Source organism: Eleutherodactylus coqui, chromosome 4, assembly GCF_035609145.1.
Source record: "Eleutherodactylus coqui strain aEleCoq1 chromosome 4, aEleCoq1.hap1, whole genome shotgun sequence".
Taxonomy (NCBI): Eukaryota; Metazoa; Chordata; class Amphibia; order Anura; family Eleutherodactylidae; genus Eleutherodactylus; species Eleutherodactylus coqui.
The window spans coordinates 94,092,834-94,105,320 of NC_089840.1; the positions used below are offsets into that span (position 1 = coordinate 94,092,834).

General features: G+C 47.9%; 1 protein-coding gene across 2 annotated transcripts in view; it reads left to right on the forward strand.

Annotated features, from left to right (window-relative positions):
* Positions 1 to 1,232: 1,232 nt before the first annotated feature.
* Positions 1,233 to 12,487, forward strand: part of LOC136625572 (granulocyte-macrophage colony-stimulating factor receptor subunit alpha-like) — a 42,997-nt gene continuing 31,742 nt past the window's right edge. Inside the window, exons 1-2 of one of the 2 annotated variants that reach the window (XM_066599863.1) lie at positions 1,233 to 1,279; positions 6,181 to 6,298. In XM_066599863.1, coding sequence (XP_066455960.1) covers positions 6,214 to 6,298 — 85 coding nt within the window. In that variant the 5' untranslated portion in view covers positions 1,233 to 1,279; positions 6,181 to 6,213. Of the gene's footprint in view, positions 1,280 to 4,376; positions 4,443 to 6,180; positions 6,299 to 12,487 lie in introns of those variants that run through there. The other variant, XM_066599864.1, reaches the window with a different exon arrangement.

Sequence of the window (12,487 nt, forward strand, 5' to 3'; positions counted from 1 at the left end):
TGATCATGACGGATCATTGATGAACCAAGTAGTGTACCAAGTGTCTGACAAAGACGTTATTTATTTCTGAACCCTCCCTAACCTCTGTAACCTGTTCTTCCTGCACTGGTGTGTGAAGTTATAATCTGTGAAAGTAAAGTTCCAGTCTCTGACCGTTCCCAGTGACTGAAGTTGTCAAATATCTGTGTGTGGACTTTCTTACTTTTTCCGTCGGACATCCTGTGGTGTAAGGAATGGTGGCGTCACCTGTGACATCTTTATTCAAGCCCACTGCACCATTTATTCAGTTAACCGCTGTCATAGCATTGCCTGGAAGAGACCTAGTGGTGCCTTGGCCAAGGTTGCATGTATCCTTCAGGGGAGCAATTTGGTAGTGCCACCGTGACAACTAATAACTACCCCCGTCATCTCCTCAGTGGTGTGCTTCGTGTCTCTGTCACTGCACAGAAGTAGTTAAAAACTGCTTCTGCCTTCTAATCTAGGTATTTAGCTGTGACTAACAGCCAAGGACCAAACCTGCTCCTGCTGGATTGCAGGAGCAGGAGCTTTAATCCCACGACTAGAGATGAGCGAGCGTACTCGGAAAAGCACTACTCGCTCGAGTAATTTGCTTTATCCGAGTATCGCTGTGCTCGTCCCTGAAGATTCGGGTGCCGCTGCGGCTGACAGGTGAGTCGCAGCGGGGAGCAGGGGAGAGCGGGCGGGAGAGAGGGAGAGAATGATCTCCCCTCCGTTCCTCCCCGCTCTCCCCTGCAGCTCTCCGCTCCGTGCCAGCACCCGAATCTTCAGGGACGAGCACAGCGATACTCGGATAAAGCAAATTACTCGAGAGAGTAGTGCTTTTCAGAGTACGCTCGCTCGCTCATCCCTACCCACGACATATTTTTACTCAGCCCAGGAGCAAGCACATTAAATTTACTGTGCTGGGTCCTTAAGGGGTTAAATGCTGTGACCCTGCATTGTGATACTAGCAACTAGGAAATTCAAACATTTTATTTATTCATTTCATGCTTTTATATTTTCTGGTATTTCTTTTAAAAGCCAATCGAGCATGAGATGAAACAAAGTGGATCATTCTAATAACAGTAAATGCTAAATGTGGACTATATGGTGAAACTTAATCTTCTTATTCAGAAGTCAACAACTCATTCCCCCCCCCCCCCCCCCCCACACACACACACACACACACACTTTGATTTCCCTCTTCCTGTTTGTCCTCTCACTAGGAAATCCTTTTAGTACACTTTCCCTCTGAATATGCAACTTCCAGCCTGACATGGTAAAAAAGACTAATTCTTTTATATTTCTTCTATGACAGAACTGGATATTCTTACTACTGAGCACTACTTTAAATAATGCTTGTATCATTGCAAAAAACATATTTGTTAGTTATAATGTTGCATTCTGGTTAGATTAAAAGGTGCAGCTACATTACGCAATTTATATCATGTCATTTCTATGTTACAATTTTCTTAGGAAACTTTCTGCTTACAACAGTAACTTTGCTACTTAAGTTACAAGGAAATGTGATTAAGCTCATGCTGAATATCTGTTGCCTTTGAAAGGCAGACATACATACATATATTTTTATTTAATTTCTCAGAATGTTTTGCTGGCATATTTTTGCCAATGCCACATTAAGCTTCTGGCCAAGCTTGTGAATCAGCTGTTAATTCCTGGGCAGTTTGTCAAAGGGGGACTTTTGTCTGGTATCTCTAATGCTGCTAACATGTTCATATTCATATTTCAAGATATAGAAATATGTAAGATAACTTATTAGTGGCCAAAGATGCACACGGCGCTGGGATACTTTTCCGTATGCCATGTGAGCCTTTTAAAATTGTGCTTCATAGCTGACAAAGTAATGTAGGATTGTAAGCGCCATCCCATGCCACCTACGTTGCAGTATTTCATTGGCCACAAACGCCAGCATAGGGGGGACTCAGAGGCCAGTACTTCTACATTTTTAATGAAGGAAACAACCCATTTTAAAAAGAAGAATTTTTTTTTACCACGTTTGCAGGTGAGAACCTGAAAGATTTGTTGAGCGAGAGTGCAGGGTATTTGTTTACTAAGAGTAGAGGTGTACCCATGAAAGATTTGTGTACCAAAAGTATTATAGGTGAACCCCTGAAACAATTGCTTTACCAAGAGTATAGGCGAAACCCTGAAAAATTTGTGTACCAAGAGTATAGGTGTACCCTTGAAATATTTGTTTATCCAGAGTGCAGGTGAACTCCTGAAATATTTTTTAAACATAGAGCTTGTACTTGCTTAATGGCAAGCTAACGCCTGTCCCAGCCCCTGCCTCTCCCTGAGGGACTTTTTAACCAGTGCCCCAGGGAAAGACAGCATGTACTATGAAGAAATTAGAGTGGCCAAACCAGGACAATTCATTCGGTCTCGGTGTCAGATAGCTGGACACTGCACTGGGATACATTTGTGGACTCTGTGGGCATATGAAGCTGGAACCAGCACGTTTGCTGAACTCTAGTGGTGAACCTCTTCAAAATTGGGGGCGAGAACTCGGGAAAAAAGTGTTTTGACAGAGCCTGAACGGCCACTATGTTAAGTCAATGAAGAGGGGCGGGGGAGCATGAGGAGAGAAATCTCCTCCTGCTGACCCGCTGTGAGCCAGTGATACTAGTTCCCATTCAGCAGCATGAGAATGAGTATGTGTGTGGACGAGTGTCAGGCAAATAATGCCCAACACTTGTCCTGTCTAAACAGGCCCTTAACATTTACTATTATTGAAAGGATCCACTTTAGGTTCCAGCTTCATCTCAGCTGCTATGTACACTGAACAATGAGCGATTAGCTCATCATCCATTGTTTATGCTGCATAAATGATGGGCGATGAGCTGATTGCTTAACATTCAGTGTAAATAGCAACCATTCAGTACTGAATGGCCGCTATGTTAAGTCAATGGAGAGGGGTCGGGGAACATGAGGAGAGAAATCTCCTGCAGCCTCCCTGCTGTGAGCGAGCGATACTAGCTCCCATTCAGCAGCATGAGAACGAGTATGTGTGGGGACGAGTGTCAGGCATCGTTTGCCCGACACTCGCCCAGTGTAAATGGGCCTTAAATGTGGACTATACAGCGGTACTGTTGTACCTTGTCGACACTAGAACTGGTGGGTGTTGACAAGGGTGAGGCTGCTTGACAGTCCGGTGACGCCCCACTTCCTGATTGGCTACAGGGCTGGCTCCCGTATAGGTAATGGCAGTCCCGTCGTCCGTCGGCCTCTAGGGTCCTGCTACTCAACCTCTTTCCCCCAGGTCTCCCTTCTCTGCTCACAGTGTTTGCCGTTGTCATGCTCCCCTCAGCTAACCTATTATTCAGCGCTGCAGCGCTGCACTGGTTGTTGGCTCCCGGCTCCTGCCTTTCATGGCCCTGTCCCCCATTCTCAGTGTCCCCGCAGGCCTCACAGTGTGCAGCACTGTCAGCCTTCCCTCTGCTAAAGTGTTAGTCGGCAGTGCAGCACGGCGCTGGTTCTCGGCTCCCAGCTCTGACTTGTGTCATTGTGAGTGTCCCCGGGGTTCTTTCAGTGCGCGCCACTGTGTGTCTCCTCTCACCTATAATGTCACTGTTGGCGGGGTTGTGCTCCTCACCGTGCTGCTAGGACCCTCATCCAGGCAGCCAATCGGTACCTGCTGGGTATACACTGGGTGTATACAGCCCATTACTAGGTCTCCACCCACACTTGTGGTGGAGACAAGATACACCAGTACCCTATACAGCAAAACTTAATCTCCTTATTCAGTAGTCACAACATCGCCCCTGCCCTCTCCACCACACACACTCTTAGATTTCCCTTTTCCTGTATGTCCTCTCACTAGGAACGTGCATGAGTGGGGACATGATATTACACAGTACTTATCATTTGAAATTTTAATGGATTTTTTTGAATAAAGGAAATGTTTTTATGGAGCTGACTTTTCTCCTTTGTTGTTGCTGATCAAGTTGTTTGACTCGTGGTCAGCCTGAGCACCTGAAAAGCTTCCAACTAATCCTGGTTGAATATTACTACTGACCAGATGAAGATAACATTGCATTATATATTTTGGAATATAAATGTTGTAACCCTGCGTTTTGATATTGGCAGTTACATTACGCAATTTTTGTTATGTAATTTACATGTAACAATTTCCTTAGAAAGCTTTCTGCTTACAACAGTTCTTTTTCTACAGAATTACCATAATAACCAGATGTAATAAAATAGCAAAAGCGTAAAATACTAAAACAAAACAACACCATTGAAACACTTGCTGTGACAGTTCTTCTCTGCCTCTAGCCTGTCTCCTCCTCTTGTGGAGATATGTATCTCTAGTCTGATTAGACCTGTCTTTGGCAGTTAAAACACACGGAAAACATATAACATCTTACTTTGACTGAGAAACACGCTGCCTGCTTGCTGCAAACCATATGCTCAAAACTGAGGTGAGTGCATACTGAACAAACCAGAGTAAGCAGAGGAGAGAAAGGGAGAGAATTAAAAAAAGGAAAAAGGGAATAATCAGAAAGAAGGAAAGTGCAATAAAAAGAAAAAGTCATCAGGAAGAGACATGTAAACAGAATATCAATTTCATGATTGCTAAGAAACATATAGGATAAGTATTAGCAGTGCTATATTCTTCTAGCATTTGCCTTATTTTTATTTAGTTAGAATAAAAGTATTTAGGGCTGCTTTTACATCTGCGCTGGGACTTCCATTCGGAATATAATATCAGACGAAAAAGGACTTTTTCGTATCGTAAAATTCGAGAAAGCTGATCAGAAACCGAACTGACCCCAATATAGGCAATAGGGTCAGTTTGGTACTGTTCAGTTCCGTCATAAAATGGATCTGTTTGGCCAGATGATTCCCCTTAACTGCTCCCATGATGAAGCAGGAAAACCGACCCCCCCCCGATGCAGATGTGAAAGCAGCCTAAGCATTATCCCATATTAAAGTGTGGGATCAGCTTGTGTATGAATTTTTTAGAAAATATTAGGAAATTGTTTAAGCAGCATAAATAGCAATTCCCTCATATAATGTCTTTCCCCGCAAGAGTGTTGCAATAATGAGCAGACTACAGCCTGTCATCCATTTATGCGTCCTCTTTGCAGAAGTATTTTGCTAATGACTCACATAGCATGCATAAAAAATGTGATGTTCCCCTACAGCCCTTAGTGTTCTCTGAATGTTCACACACTAGTCATTTCTACAATGACATTATATTTATGACTTAATTTTAACTTTTTGTTAACTTTTTATTAACACTGGTCATATGCACCCATGTTACTGAAAAAAACAACTTTGTAATGTGTTTGAATTACAACATCAGCTCCCTTTATGCAGTCAGAGCTTCACTTTGGCTCTATGCAGCCACTGTAAGCATTGCAGCCATGGCTCAGCCCGTAGTTGTCTTTCCTTGAAATTCAGCATACGTACACACATGTATGTATTCTTTTTATGTATAAATATGTAGATCCTCTCGCACTGTGCTATATTATGGATTTGAAATGAACAGATCCATAATAATTTGCCCATAGCCGCCAATGGGCTCTCACTGTGCCTTTCCATATCATATGGAGGGACATAGAGGCTTTACCACAGATTCTTAGTGAATCGGGAATGTAAGGTTGCATATTGTATTACAGATATATTCTTCCCTAGAAGCATGTAGTTGTACAGGGTCTATGTACATTGCTTTGCCATATACCTAAGTCAGTAAAGGGGTTCTCCACTTTGGACAATTCCTACTTGTTAGAAGGTTCTCTTAATAATAAGCAAATTATCAAGTGTCTCCCTGCTGGGACTAACAACAATCAGCTGTAATCTGTGAGGAAACTTGCCAGCAAGTGTTCAATTTACCTGCAGCGCCACCACAGGACAAACTGAGAATTAGACAGTTCTTAATCAAATCAATGGGTTGTCTGTATAACACAGGACAGAACAGGCCCTCCAGAGAGAGACATGCTCTTTCTATTCTGGTCGAGAGATCCAAACAGAAAGACACCCCCCCCCCCCCCCCCCCCACACACACACACACACCCACAATTACCTAAAAATTCCCTAATAGAATACATGAAAATGGATTAACTAAACCCGACAACCCTTTCAATAATCTGTAGAACACATTTAAAAATGTACTAACAACTCTTTAAATTTTATAATCACTTTTCTGTATTTTAGGTCTGATGAGTTTGAAATCTAAACTTCTAGAAAATGGTGCTTCCATTCTGTCTGGCATTTCTTATCTGTGTGTTGTTTCCTCTTAAAACTGTGTGCACTGAAGATAAAACTAATGAAGGTAAGCACATTATCAGATACAGATTTTCTTGTATAAAAGCAATGTACATGTACTGTAGTGACAAAATAAGAGTAGGGTGCAGGTAATGTATATACTCTAGTCATGCTTGACTTTCATTATACTGTAATAATACCTTCTTTGTCAATAGACACTCTTTGTAAAAAAAAAAATCAAGTATCTAGAACAGTGATGGCGAACCTTTTAGAGACCGAGTGCTCAAACTGCAGACCAAAACCCACTTAATTATAACTAAGTGCCAACACGCCAGGGGGCGGGGCATATCACGATGTATGATTTTACCTCCGTTGTTATATAAAGAGGACAGGGCCATTTCAAAATAGACAGAGAGGAACTCCCTGTATTTTTTTCCTAGCTGGACCACTGGAATACCAGTGGTGCAGATCTTGACGTATCCGCAGCTGATTTCATACTATTCCCCCCTCAGCTCCTTCGGAGGCTTCCTGCTGCCAGCGTTCCCTGACTTCTGGTTCCCATTGATCTGTAGTGGCTTCACTGGACCAGTATTACCTGACCAGTGGCACCACACATGACCAGGCTGCTGGGAACCGGAAGCCAGGGAGCAATGACTGTGGGAAGCCTTCAGAAGAGGTGAGGAGAGCGCTGCATAATATGAAATCAACTGTAAATACGTGGCTGGTTGCCAGTCAAAATTCAAACCAATGGTGACTCTTTTTTGGATGCGAAGATGCTGCGTGATTTGCCTTGGAAATTTCTGCTGCGGACATTCCACAGCATTTCCCCCACGTGTAACCATACCCTAAGTCAGCTTGAGGTATGATGCCACTTGCAAAGAAGCCTTAGTATTAATATTGTCCCCTATATTGGCCCCAGTAGTAATAGTGACTCCCACAGTGGCCTCAATAGTGATAGTGACCCTCCCCCCCACGGTAGCTCGAGTAGTAATAGTGACCCACCCAGTAGTCTCTGTAGTTATACGGTCTCCTATATCGGCCCCTGTAGTAATAGTATCCCCCACAGCGGCCTCTGTAGTAATGCTGTCTGCTATATAGTAATAGTGTTACCATGCAGGGTGGCGCTGGGTCCCGCGGCCGGCGCGCGGCGCTCCGATGTCAGCTCTGGCGTCCCGAAGCTCTGCTGTCGGGGCTCTCCCGGCGGCGTGGAGCAGCCAGCGTGTAGCGGCGTGGGCGTGTCCACCCATAGGGTGCCGCCCGCTCTCCTCCACCTTCCATATGCAACAGTGGGAGAGTCGGCTCCTCCCACTCTCCGCCCCTGGGCGGAGGCTTTAAGTTAAAAGGCTGGCAGTGACCTGAGCTCACTGCCAGTTATTGGTTCTGCTAGCCTCTAGTCAGGTCTGTCTCAGTCTGCTCTAGTTGCTCGTCAGTATCCTGTCAGTTTGCCTGTGAGCTCCATCTCCGGCCTTACTCTGCTTGTAAGTTTTGTTGGTCTGTTCCACCTGCCTCTTCTGTCGGCACTCTGTCCCCTGTTAGTAGTTCCATCTAGGTAGTCGCCAGGTTCCTAGCCAGCGCAGGGACCGCCGCCCAGTTGTCCGCCTGGGGTTAGCCAGGGCCGAGGCAAGTAGGCAGGGACAGTGGGGTGCGGGAAGATCAGAGCACCCCACCTGGCACTCGGGGGAAGAGTGCCGTAACATAATAACTGGCCCTTAAAACCTGTTTGTCATGGAGGCGATCAGTTCCCTCACGAACCAGCTGCAGGCCCTGGTGCCTGTGATCCAGGATTTATCCGCCCGCATGGTGGCCCAGGAGCAGCGGGGGGTGTCGCAGAGGTCGCACGCCTCAACCAGCCCCGAACCCAAGTGCCCTCTTCCCGAGGTGTTTTCTGGGGAGAGGAACAAGTTTTTTGTTTTCCGACAGGCGTGTCGCCTGTTTTTTCGGATGCGTCCCCGTTCTTCCGGGTCGGAGGCTCAGAGGGTCGGACTGATAATGTCCCTGCTGCAGGGCTCTGCCCAGACATGGGCCTTTTCCATCCCCGAGGGTTCCTGCTGCCTGCAGTCTGTGGATTCCTTTTTTCAGGAACTCGGGGGTATCTTCGACGAACCGGACCGAGCGGGGTTGGCGGTTTCGCGGTTGTTGGCGCTGCGGCAGAGGTCGTCTTGTGTGGAGGACTATTGCTCCAACTTCAGATGCTATGCGGGGGATACGACATGGAACGATAGCGCGCTGAAAGACGTTTTTCTACAGGGCCTCTCGGACGCAGTTAAAGACCTGTTAATTTCCCATCCCGTTCCCGAGTCCTTAAGGGAGGCTATGGAGCTAGCGGTGAAGGCAGATAGGAGGCTCAGGTCTAGGAAGCAGGACAGGCAGACCCGTAGAGTCAGGGAAGTCGGTTGCCCTGGTCCCTCTTCCTCCTTACCAGTCCCGGTCCCCTAGCCGATGGAGGTGGATCCGCTGGACCCCAAAGAGCGACGCCGGATCCGTTTGTTGCATCGTCTCTGCCTCTACTGCGGGAAAGCTGGACATCGGGTGATAACCTGCCCACTGAGGTCTCAACGCTCGCAGCCGGAACCGGCGGAAAACACCGAGTCCTAGGCGATTGCAGGGAGGATCGCCTAGGACTTCAGGTACTTCCTAAACTTTTGGTACCGTGTCATATTAGATTCCGTGACTTTTCCCGATCAGGGCGGGCGTTTATTGATTCTGGAGCAGCCGCCAACTTGATAAGTCTGTGTTTTGTCCGTTCTTTGATGGCGAATTTGTGGCGCTGAAGACGCCAATTCATTTTACCAGTATTGATGCTACCCCCCTCTCTACAGGCCTGGTACGATGGAGGACCCCAACATTACAGTTCACGGTGGGGATCCTCCACTTGGAAGAACTGTCTTTCCTGGTTATGGAAAAAATGTCGGTTGATGTGGTTCTTGGTATGCCCTGGTTGGCACTGCACAATCCCCAATTTGATTGGTCCACCCGGGAATTGACTCATTGGGGATCATCCTGTTATAATCACCTGTCTACCATAGCTGTGTGCTCCACAGATACGGTGCTCATTCCGGAGTATTTGTCAGACTTTCAGGATGTGTTCTCCAAAAAACTGTCTAAGGCTCTGCCTCCTCATAGGGAGTGGGACTGTGGTATTGATCTGATTCCCGACAGTCCCATCCCTAAGGGAGCCATTTTCAATTTGTCAGGCCGTGAGCATGAAGCCCTCAAGTCCTATGTCTCGGAGGCTCTGGCCAACCGACATATCCGTCCGTCCAGGTCCCCTGCCGGGGCAGGTCTCTTCTTTGTAGAGAAGAAGGACGGGACACTAAGGCCTTGTGTGGATTATCGGGCCTTGAATAAAATCACTGTGAAGAACCAGTGCTCTTTGCCCCTAATTCCTGACTTGCTGAATCAGGTGGTAGGGGCCCACTGGTTCTCAAAACTGGACTTGCGGGGGGCTTACAATTTAATTCGCATTAGAGAGGGAGATGAATGGAAGACGGCGTTCAACACCCCATTAGGACATTTTGAATGTCTGGTCATGCCTTTTGGACTTTGTAATGCCCCCGCTGTGTTTCAGGGTTTTATGAACGTGGTCTTCCACGACTTCCTGGGGGTATTTCTGGTCATCTATCTTGACGACATTCTGGTGTACTCGCCTGACTGGGACTCACATGTGCAGCACCTGAGGTTGGTCCTGACCCGTTTGCGCGAGTATCAACTTTTTGTCAAGTTAGAGAAATGTAAATTTGGTTCCAAACAAGTATCCTTCCTTGGCTATGTAATCTCACCCACGGAGATTCAGATGGAGTCTGATAAAGTAGCAGCAATCTCCCAATGGGTCAGACCAGACAACCTCAAGGCTCTCCAGCGGTTCTTAGGTTTTGCAAATTTTTACCGCAAATTCATTAGGAATTATTCAGTTATTGCTCAACCTCTGACCGACCTGACGAAGAAGGGGGCCGACTTGGGTAAGTGGTCGCCTGCAGCCCTTGAGGCCTTTAGCTGTCTAAAAAAAGGCATTCACGACTGCCCCGGTGCTAATACAGCCGGACGCACTACTACCCTTTTTTATTGAGGTAGACGCGTCTGAAGTGGGGACAGGAGCAGTATTGTCGCAGGAAGTCAGCGGGAGGTCTGGGTATAGCCCATGTGTGTTCTTTTCGCGGAAGTTCAATTCCGCAGAGCGCAACTACGACGTGGGTAACCGCGAATTATTGGCTATCAAATGGGCTCTGGAAGAGTGGCGACACCATCTTGAGGGTGCTAGACACCCAATTACCGTATATACTGAGCACAAGAATCTGGTATATCTCGCCAATGCGAAAAGACTCACAGCTCGTCAAGCCAGGTGGGCGTTGTTCTTCGCCAGGTTTAATTTCGTCGTGACATATATCCCAGGAGAGAAGAACGTGAAGGCGGACGCCCTGTCACGGAGTTTCGGGGTACCAGACAGTGAGACCATGACTCCCGAGAATATCTTAGCCCCCGGCGTGGTGGTGGCAGCTGTGGAGTCTAACTTCGTCCCTCAACTACAGGATGCTCAGTAGGACGCTCCTTCGGGGGTGCCGGAGGGCAGATGGTTTGTGCCAGAGACACTACGCCCTAGAGTCATGGATGAGTCTCACTCGTCGGTTCTCGCCGGGTGTCCAGGGTTCCAGGGGACCCTGGAGCTTTGTTCCAGACACTTCTGGTGGCCAGGCATGTCTCAGGAGATCCGCAACTTTGTGAGGGGTTGCTCGGTCTGTGCTCGCAATAAGAGTCGGCGGCGTCCTCTGGAGGGTCCCCTGAGACCGCTACCGGTTCCTTCCAGTCCATGGTCGCACCTATTAGTAGATTTCATCACTGACCTACCAGAATCCCAGAAGTGCACCACTATCTTAGTGGTGGTCGACCGCTTCTCAAAGATGGCACATTTTGTGGCGTTAAAAAAGCTACCCTCGGCAAAAGAGTTTGCCACGATTTTTGTAAAGGAAATAATTTGCCTACATGGGGTTCCCCAAAATATTGTATTTGATCGAGGGGTTCAGTTTGTGTCGCAGTTTTGGCGTGCCTTCTGCAGAAACCTGGGAACGTCGCTTTCCTTCTCTTCAGCGTTCCACCCGCAGACTAATGGTCAGACTGAGCGGAAGAACCAAGATTTAGTGCAATATTTACGGTTGTTTGCTAGCGAAAAGGCTCATCAGTGGGCAGAGTTCCTGCCGTTGGCAGAGTTTGCACTAAACAACCGCCTTTGTTCTTCCACTGGGGTGTCTCCATTTTTTTGTGTATATGGTCAGCATCCTCGCTTCCTTACAGCAGTCCCTACTCCGTCGGTCTGTCCTGCAGCTGATGTCGCCACAGATACGCTTCGGGGGGTATGGAAAGAGGTACAAAGAAACTTGGAGGCAGCGGGGGCCCGTATGCAGTTGCGTAGTGGGAAGAGTCTGTCTGTGTCTGAACCTTACAGGGTGGGACAGAAGGTATACCTGTCTTCTAAAAATCTCAAATTGCGGGTCCCGTCCTTGAAGCTGGCGCCATGTTACGTGAGGCCGTTTACAATCACACGTGTGGTGAACCCACTCCCCTACGAGCTGGGGTTGCCAGCCACATGGAGGGTTCACAGGGTATTCCATAAGTCGCTATTGAAACCTTTTGTCCCTTTGGTGATGCCCACTTCCGGTCCCCCTCCGCCCACCCTGGTCCGGGATGAAGTGGAATACGAGGTCCAGGAGATACTGGATTCTCGTCGGTGTCGAGGAACCCTACAATATTTGGTGGCCTGGAAGGGGTTTCGACCAGAAGATCACTCCTGGGTGGCTGCATGTGATGTTCATGCTCCCGTGTTGGTACGGCGGTTCAACCGTCGTTTTCCAGATAAGCCTGGTCAAGTTTCCGGGGGCCCGGAGGTCCCCCGTCAGAGGGGGGGTAATGTTACCATGCAGGGTGGCGCTGGGTCCCGTGGCCGGCGCGCGGCGCTCCGATGTCGGCTCCGGCGTCCCGAAGCTCTGCTGTCGGGGCTCTCCCGGCGCGTGGAGCAGCCAGCGTGCAGCGGCGTGGGCATGTCCGCCCGTAGGGTGCCGCCCGCTCTCCTCCACCTTCCATATGCAACAGTGGGAGAGTCGGCTCCTCCCACTCTCCGCCCCTGGGCGGAGGCTTTAAGTTAAAAGGCTGGCAGTGACCTGAGCTCACTGCCAGTTATTGGTTCTGCTAGCCTCTAGTCAGGTCTGTCTCAGTCTGCTCTAGTTGCTCGTCAGTATCCTGTCAGTTTGCCTGTGAGCTCCATCTC